Genomic DNA, 10,000 nt, shown 5'->3' with positions numbered 1-10,000 from the left:
AAGTACGTAAATGGTGGACAAATGCATGAATATTTCATGCAATCATTTTGAAAATTGCATTTTTCATAATTCTTTACTTTATCTCTCAGTTTATTGCCAGCATCAAATACATAAATTTCAGAAAATATGAATACATCAATTTTGATGCTCATGGTGGAAATTGTTTAGGCTCTTTAGGCCATACCATACCACACTGATAATCAGTGCCATCCGCCGTACCATCAGTATGATCGAGCGATCGATCTTTTTTCTTTCGTCTTCCTTGATGCGAAGCAGTTTAACCTGAGCACGAACAGTGATGCAAGTTTGGCCCAAAATGTTAAGTATCACAATCCCACGCAAACTTCCAAGATTCTCGACTATCTCGCCTTCAATCCCCCGCAACAAAAGTTAACCTGCTTTTATCTCTTGATTTCCCGCTCCACTTGCCTTCACAGGTATACATTTAAAGAGAGAAACTTTCCTCGGCGACGCGGAAAGGCAGAGAGACTCCCCCGGCCGGCGCGGCGCGTGTCTTACAGCGAAACCTCGTTAGCTCGCCGGATCACGTACGGACCGGGAGGCAGAACGACCCAATTGTAGTGGCGAAAAATGTTTATACCGCAAGGCCGATTTTGTGTCGGTGAGGCAGGAAAGGTTTCTCGTGTCGTTGTGGACGGATGAGACCGGCCGACTAGTGTGCGGCAGGAGAAGAGGACGACGGGAAAAGGGGGAGGGAGGGAGGGCGACGAGGGGCAGGTCGTGGGAGGGGAAGGAGGCGGGGGGAGGGGGGAGGACGAGAGGTAAAGAGGATGAGGGGAAAAGGGGGAGGAGGGAAGACGACGAGGGGCAGGCGAGGGAGGGGAAGGAGGCGGGGGAGGGGGGAGGAGGAGAGGTAGAGAGGAAGAGGGGAAAAGGGGGAGGAGGGAGGGGGAGGAGGCGGGGGGGGGGGGGAGGACGAGAGGTAGAGAGGATAAGGGGAAAAGGGGGAGGAGGGAAGACGACGAGGGGCAGGCATGGGAGGGGAAGGAGGCGAGGGTGGGGAGGACGAGAGGTAAAGAGGATGAGGGGAAAGGGGGGAGGAGGGAAGACGACGAGGAGCAGGCGAGGGAGAGGGGGAGGCGGAGGGAGGGAGGACGACGAGGGGCAGGCGAGGGAGAGGGGGAGGCGGAGGGAGGGAGGACGACGAGGGGCAGGCGAGGGAGAGGGGGAGACGGGGGGAGGGAGGACGACGAGGGGCAGGCGAGGGAGGGATCCAGGCGACGGCAGAAGAAGGAGGCAGGAGGGGAGGGGGATGATGGGAGATAAGAGAGATAAGAGGACGATAGGGGAAGTAGAAGATAGGGAGGGAGGACAAGAATAGAAGAGAAAGAGAAAAGGACAAGAAGAACAAAGAGAAAAAGGGATACGGGGTGCCGAGAGAAGAGAAAGCGAGGGGTAGGAGAGAGGAAACGAGGGAGGAAAGAGGAAGGAAGACGAAAGCTGAAGACGGAAGGAGGAGGGGGAGGGAGAAAGGGAAGCGGGAGAGAGTGGTTATGATAGTATAAAGCCCGAGTCGGGGGGAGAAGAGAGATCAGCCCATAAAGGCGTTTAAAGGGAACTCTACAGTCGTAAAAGCAACTTTAATGAGCAGAGCAGGGATATGTTCTCCTTTCGCGGCAATATAAACGTTTTCTAAATCTAACTCCGCCTCTCTGACCCGTTCGACAAATAGTTGTTTTTCCTATTTTGAATGACATTTTTTTTTTTCTTTTTTTCTATTTTCTTTTTTTTCTTTCTTTTTTAGATTTATTATCATGTATTATCATGATGATGATGATGCTTTTAACAATGGTAATGTTGTGTTATGATTTGTTTATTATCATTATTATTCAATCATAAAAGCAAGATGGTTAAACAGCAATAAAAATATGATATCATTGAAATATGTTGACAACTAATACAAATAATAATCATGATAAAAATGAACATGGTAATAATGATAATAAAAATTAGTAGTAGTAGTGTAGTATGATAATGGTAATGTATATTTTTTTTTAGTACTATCATTAATGATGATATTAGTTTTATAATGATGATATCTTCTTTATTATTATCAATATTAATGTTATTATAACTGTTATTTCTATTTATCATTATTATTACTATCATTATCATTATAATCATTATTGTTATTATCATTATGATGGTTGTAACAATTATGAGAATGATAAGGCTAATAATTTGAATCGTAACAACAACAATGATAATAATGATAATGGTAATTATAATCATTTTATGATAAAAATAACGATAATGTTGATGATAATTACAGTTATGATTATTAGTGAAAAAAAAACGAAAAGGTTAGTATTAATAATCATGATGATGATTATAATGCTGATGATAATAACTATAGTAATGAAATTGACAATGAAAATTATAATCATCATTATTACTTTTATTGCCATTATTATTATTACTAAGTGATGATAATAATGTTGATAAGATAATGGTAATAATGATGATAGATATTTATGATGATAATAATACAACGATAATAATAATGATTATAGAAATGATAATAGGAAGGGTATTGAGATGGTAACAATAACAATAATAATGATAATCATGATTGTAATAAGTGTAATGATAATAATGATTATCATAATGATTATACTAATAGTAATGACGATAATAATGATGATACTAATGATAGTAACAATGATAATGATAAAAGTAATAATGACAATAGTAATGATACTGATAAAAATTATAATAACAATGGTGCTAATGATGACAACATCAATAACAATCATCGCAATAATAATGATAAGGATTATTATTTTGAAAATGATAATGATAATGGCAATAATTATAATGATAAAGAAAGTAACATTGATGCTAATAATGATGGTAATATAAATCGTGATAATCATAATGATAATGCTAGTAATAGTAATAATGATATTAATATCAATATCAATAATGACAAAAATATCAATAATGAAAATAACAATAATGATAGTAATAACGATAATGAAATAAGGGTAATAATGATGATAAAGATAATTATAATAATAATGACAATGATGATAATAAAAGTAATAATAGAAATAATAATAGCAGTGATAATAATAATAGCAATGCGAATGATGAAAATTGTAAAGATAATGATAATAGGATAATGATAATTATAATGATAATAATGATAATGATATCCATAATATCATTATCATGAACAATAATGAAAATATAAAAATATAAACAACAATAATAGAAATAACAACAACAGTGATAATATTAATGATAACGATAATAGTAATGATGACAATAATCATAACAATAGTAATAATGGTGATGCTCATGATTATGTAAAATTAATAATGATAATAAAAACAACAATGATAACAATAATGATGATCATAATGATGGCAATAAGGATAATAATGAAAATAATAATGATGGTAGTATGATGATAATAATGATGAAGATAGTGATAATAGTAACCATTAGTATTACTATAATTATTATTATTATTATTACTATCATTTTTGTTATCATCACCCTTATTATTATTATTATTATAATTGTAAAGAGGATGATGAATGCTGTTGTCGTTATTAACATTGCCATTATTACTATGATCGTCATTATTAGCTTTATTATCTTTTCATCATCTTCATAACCCCCTCCCCCCTCTTTTTCTCTATTAAGTTTCCTTTCCCGTCCTTTTCCGAACTCTATTTATTTCTCCTTTTTCTTCCGCCCACCCCGCTTTCAGTTCCATCTCTGTTTTTTCTCCTCTACACTCTCTCTCTCTCTCTCTCTCTCTCTCTCTCTCTCTCTCTCTCTCTCTCTCTCTCTCTCTCTCTCTCTCTCTCTCTCTCTCATTTATCTTTTTTTTTTTAATATAACACTGAAAATAATGCTGGAATTGACATCTCATAGTTATGAAAGAGCCGAAACTACTCTGGTTTACTAATTAATGTAAGAAAAGTTTCACTTTGTACCTCCTTTTTAATCAAGAGTAAAGGATTCTAGCCTGGAGTTCAATGTTCTTGCTATAAATTTTAAGCTCGCCATGTAATTATCTTCGGAATAATGCCGCTCGTAAATTTTCGCAGGCTTAGAAGGATGCGAAGGGAAAAAAACGCTTGTTAATTCAACGGACAATCTGAAGTCCACATGAATATCCTGAACAATGCGTCTTATTCTACCAGGTGATGGCCACAGTTTCCTATAGGAGAGTGTGATAATTCTGATTAAGATGACGAACGTATTGAGGAAGTCGAGGCAATGTGCCGTTAGCTCATGTCGAGCTAAAGCAACCGAGCACCGCTGAGTGCACCGCAAAGGTTTAATGCTTTCATGATTGATCTCTCCGAAACAGATGAATATGCATGTTACGAACCTGTCCGTCGACCATGAGAGGAGAACGGATCATGTTGAGTAAGATGTGGTGTCTTTGCGCTCTGGTCGATTCGATTCTAGAGCCCGAAGTTTTACGGAAATTGTTGGTCGACCCTCTTGTTCCAGAATTGTGGACCATGAATATTAATCAGGGCGAGGCGAGGCGCATAGTGGTCATGCATTGAGTTACCGGATCTGCTTCACGCTTCGAATTTACTGGTTCGTTCAAGAGGACCAACCTTTGCCTGCGTCTCTCTCCACCTTTTGTTTTCACTAGTTCCATCTCTTACGTGACGATGCATTTGCTTTGTCCTACGACTGAAAGAAAGAAAGAAACAAACAAAAGAACAAACCCGTCCATATGTAACAGGCCGCACTTTCTCCTGGTCTTTTCACCACTATCTCTCAAGGCAAAGTGCCCAACAATGAAGCATTTTGTTCTCTGAATAAAAGTAAAAGGCTTTTCTCTTTTTGTTTACTAATAGACCCATTAGTGCTTAACGATGCTTGTCGTTGTCAACGCTAACCTTTCAATGTTATGGGAAGAATTCTCAGACTCTGCTTATCACAAAACGCTTTGATGTACTATGTCATTTACAACACTTTTAAAAGCTGGATACGTGCAATGAGTACTTTGACTTTTTGTTCATTCTTTTCTTTTTTTCTTTTTACAGAGACGTGCACAAAGGGAGGGGGGAGCTGAGAGTATTGTTATTGATGTTATTGTTTTTGACATCGTTACTAGTAACTACTATTGTAATCTTAAACATTGTTTTTACTTTTGTTATTATCAACAACATTATTGTTGCTATCATCATCAAAATTATTGTTATCATCATCAAAATTATTGTTGTTATCATCATCAAAATTATTGTTGTTATCATCAAATTAATGTAACCATCATCTTCATCTCGATTTTAATCATCAAGGTAAAGAAAGTGAAAACAAAACAACGAAGGGAAACAGGAAAACAAGCGAATATGCCGAAGGCCTTTCGCTTTACTGCTTCATCAAGGCATAGCACACGTGAGTTATAGAGTGGGTTATATATGTTACAGAAGTCAGGTCATATCAGTGATTAGGCACGCGATGACCTTGGATAGTTCGTGGCTCTCTGGTGTGGTGTTCATGGGGATAGTTCACTGTATCAACGCCGCTTCTGTCCTCTTCCTTTGTCCTGGAGCCAGACCTTCTTTGAGGGTGGAGGCCTGGGACCACTTAGGGAGATGACCGTCGTTATCAACGTGGACAACGGAGGCGCTCCTGGTGTCATGTAGCCGGAGGGCATGGTTGTGTTGCCCGATTCGTTATTCATGGGTCTCGTCACACCTATGCAAACCTTTCCACATCCGCCCAAAGGTATACTGTTTACCTGGCTAAGGGGCCTATGGTAGACTGGTCTTTTTTCTTTGACAATGTCGCCGGTCTTTTTTCTAGATGTGGTGGAGATCTTCATTTTGATGATGAGGATAATAAAAGTAAAAATAAGAATGAAAATAACAATAGTGATTTTAGTAATAATGATAACGACTGCAACAACAATAACATCAACAGGAATAATAACTAAGCCAATCTGTACAAATGATAAATATATCTACAACTTTAATGAACTATGTAATATAAAATAACTTTGTTTAACACAACTAATGGATGTAAATACGACAAAGGCTTGTTACGCTTACTAAAAGAAAGAAAGCTGAAATGGCGGAAGAGAGCTCACAGGCAGTGTATGTTAACTGTGCAATACAAGAATCAAGTTGGCATGTTGCTGTTTATAACAGTTTCCTGGCACTTTTAGGTTTAATGGAGTTTTATGGCCTTTTTACGAACTCTTTCTCAAGCAACTTAAAATGTGCCCATAAAACAGGCCTCCATAATTTAACTTAGGAAGTATAGTGAGGTTCAAGTTAAGAGTCACTTAGCTGAATGTTTGTGACGCCAAAGGAACTGGTCGTTTCCCCTTCTCTTGCTCCTTCTGGCTCTCTCGGCTTCTTTCTGGCCGCTCAGAAAGGAACCGGAAGAAAAAAAAACAAAGTGTACTTGCATTTGTGTATGTATGTGTGTGTGTGTGTGTGTGTGTGTGTGTGTGTGTGTGTGTGTGTGTGTGTGTATGTATGTATGTATGTATAAACACACACACATATATATAGTATATATTGTTAGAATTAACCATTTTAGTCTATACATTTAGTATTTAGCATATATCCTATTGCTACGCTTGCAGGAAAGCTTTGTAGAATTTTCGGTGTTTTTATTTGTTTTGTTTGTTGGATCCCAGATGTTAGGCAGTAGTTAATGATACCGAGAGCTAGTGTTTGCACGATAGTGATTCTCGTTTATGTAAGGATTTTGTCTTTTATGTGATTTAGATATATCAGAGTACCAATTCTTTCCTGTAAATGTAGTCAATGCGTGTCTCAAAACTCATGTATCTGTTTATGTGTACTCCTAAATATTTGACTATGTTCCGTATTCTACAGTTTTATCTGTAGGAATTTTCTTCTGACGACTGCCTATAAATATGAAATTTCTGTGTATTCAGTTTCAGATTATTTCTATCAAAGTAACTCTTTGCTTCTGTGAGTCTTTTTAGTTTTTCCTATTAATTATTTAAATTGTTCACAGAGGCAGCGTGAAGTATTTTCCAGTTGCCATGTTTCGGAAGAATCGTCTCTACTTTCTTTAAACTTGGTTCTAAAATAATTTGCTTTTGTACATTACATTCGATCAATGTTTTTACATATCTCTTTTCTTTTTCTTTTTGTTTATATTGAGGCTGATGGGTAGCATCAAATCTGTTTTTTTTTAGAGCTTTTTTAGGTGTTATTTGTATCACTTATGGCTCTCTTAATATAGTCGTTTATCCAGGGAGCACAAGGACCTCTAATTGATTTTGTTTTATAAGAAGCGGCAGCATCTTGGCAATGTTTATCACATTCGTTAAAACAATAATTTATCTGTCAACTTTGTCTGTTAATAAAATCTCTGAGAGCATCGATTCATTGGCTATGACATGGTGGCAGAGGGACTGAGGGTCATAATTCGCTAAATTTATTAAGTTAAATGATATCAGGTCCGTTTGTTATTATGACATCAAATATGAATGAGGTGTGTTCTGTAAGCGATGTAGGCTTGTTCATGAGTTGTATTAATTTATTCTTCTTAATCATTCTATTTAACTTTGCATTTCTTTTTTTTTTTCAAAGTCATCATTTAAGTCGCTTAAAATGAAAAGTGATTTCCTTTTCACTGACATTTCTTTAAAAAGATTTTCAAAATGATCGAGCGACTCTATAGTGGCATGTCTATAGATGGCGCCGATATGGAAGGAGCTACACATGCTGCTTTGTACGGTCACCCGGATGTCCTCTACCGCTGTGTTATTTATAGTCATAGAGAGGATTTTGTTAGATTTAAGTTTATCGTACATATATGCAAACTCTGCCTCCTCGACCTGCATCACTTGATGAAATAAGGTTTCACTAATACAAAGAATATAAATATTTCTCTCCTTAATTATTTCATTTTCATTGAAGTGACCGAAGAGAGCCTGTGTATGTAGATGTTTTATTCTGATTGTGTCTGACCGCTGGATTTGCTGACAGTTTAGTTGCGTCAAACATTCTGCTCACTTTTGTACCTTTCCAATATTGGGGAACACGTCGGACTCTATAAAAAGTTGGGGATTTATCTCTTTGCCCTTTATAGTAACGGTGAAGCTGGAGTAATGATGTGTCATTTTTGTTTTGAAGTCTGTTACATTAGATATGTTATTAAGATTATTACCGAGGAAGTCTTCAATACCTTCTTCATTAGTGTCTGGATGACAGCTCGTGATTTATTCATACACTACCTTAGAACATTCGGCACCTTGCAGAGGTGTTGGTGAATTGCGTTCCTCTTTTTTTTTTTTTTTTTTTTTTTTTTTCCCCTTTTACTTCGGGGATTAGAACTCGGGCTACCTGCTCAAGAAAGCACCGGGAAGCTCCCTGGTTGGCCCCCTTGTTTTTTTTTTTTTTTTTCTTTTTTTTTTCAGTGGGAACGGTGGAGTGTCATGTTTGCTTAGCTGTTGGGATTGAGGCGAACCATGGTTTTCCGCTCATTTTTTGAGGGTTGACACGGCGGCTAACTCGTATATTTTCTGCCATGTGAGTGCCGCAAGGTGCCGTGTGTAGCTTTGTTACTTAAACTTGCCCGCGTGCTTTACATTATAATCACTAGGCCTTTCGCTAGCAAGGTAGTATATCAAGCAATATTTTTCTGTGATTTTGTTTTCCTTTTGTTTGTAACATTTCAGCTGATTCATGGTCACCCCTTTTGCCAACTATGGGGGGGGGGCTCTACCCCTTACCCTTTGGAACGTTGGGGTTCCCATCAGGTTTCTGAACACGTGACCTTTCCTCAACAGGCACCCCATCACCAACTACGGCCTCATGGACCAGATAGCGGCGCTGCATTGGGGCCTCGGCTACATTCGCAGAGGAACCTTTTAAGTTTCGGGGACGTGAACTCGGGCTACTTGCTCCACGGGGCGGCGTGTATAAACTTCCTCATGACTTCGAAAACTGTCCCAAAAAGTAAGTGACTAGTACTGTCTATGTTGTCATGGTTTGCTTACATAAGTGGCACACGGCGACGACATCAGAAAAGACACGACCGTTCCACCACGGCGGCTAGACCTCACATCTGACGGATACTACGTTTGTTCAACTTCTCTATACGTATCCCTCCTTTCTAGACTCTGTCTGCCGTTAGGGTGCCAATCACCATGGTGCAGCTTTGACCCGCATGCCAAGGGGATTAATCACATTATTTTTCGGAGGCCTTTTCGACTCCTCAGCGACACTTTCCTGAGGTGTTTTCGATCCAAGAGTTTGATATAAGGAACATATCCCGTCTAGTGTTTGTTGCAGAAGTAGTTGGGAGTGGGCCTATAACCCCAGTTGTTTGTTGGGAAGCCCATGGGGGCTGGTCGCCTGGGCAACTGTTGGCATTGGCTGGGGCCAGGATGGAATGGGCAATGCTCGGGCAGAGGTCCTATTACCTACTGATGCCACGCGGAAGGGTTTACCCTCGGGACGGGGGCAGAAAACCCTACGAAAGGAAAGGTAGAACTCGGGCTACCTTCTCTCGGGGCTACCGGCTCACGCTCCCTGGTTAGGCCACCCTTGGACCCCCCTGCCACCCAAATTGGGGCCAGTCAAGTGCGGGACCACGAAGTGTCATGGTTTGCTTAGCTGTTTGGCGACGGCGTTTGGAAGCGGCCGACACGACCGAGTCACCCAAAAAAAAATAGACTCGTATAATTTCATATGTTTGGTGCAAGTGTATGTACGTTTTTATGTGTGTGTTACTTGCGCGTGACACTTTACAACCTTTACAATTATATATGTCAAGCAAGAGTAGTATTAAATTCAATATATCGAAATGAGTTTGTAATATTTTCGACAAACAGGCTGCGTCCCATTGTAGCCATCGTCACCAACAGCCGAAATCGAGCTCAGTATTAATTTTGGAACGTCCGGGGTTCTTCCGCAGGTTTCCTGAACACGAACGAAAGTCCTCACCAGCGATCCATCACCAACTACGGCCTCATGGACCAGATAGCGGCGCTGCATTGGCTAAAGGA

At 39.0% G+C, this 10,000-nt stretch overlaps 1 protein-coding gene across 1 annotated transcript in view; it reads left to right on the top strand.

Moving 5' to 3' along the window:
- Window positions 1-10,000, top strand: part of LOC122251448 (neuroligin-4, X-linked-like) — a 224,372-nt gene that overhangs the window by 204,063 nt on the left and 10,309 nt on the right. Inside the window, exon 3 of the mRNA XM_086547759.1 lies at window positions 9,910-10,000. This exon is cut by the window's right edge and continues 107 nt beyond it. Within this exon, the coding sequence (XP_086403885.1) occupies window positions 9,910-10,000 (91 nt within the window). The remainder of the gene's footprint in view (window positions 1-9,909) is intronic.

The sequence above is a fragment of the Penaeus japonicus genome, unplaced genomic scaffold, assembly GCF_977035675.1.
Source record: "Penaeus japonicus unplaced genomic scaffold, GWHDUDI00000001_assembly GWHDUDI00000019, whole genome shotgun sequence".
In the NCBI taxonomy this organism is placed as follows: Eukaryota; Metazoa; Arthropoda; class Malacostraca; order Decapoda; family Penaeidae; genus Penaeus; species Penaeus japonicus.
This window is presented reverse-complemented; position numbering and strand designations above follow the sequence as displayed.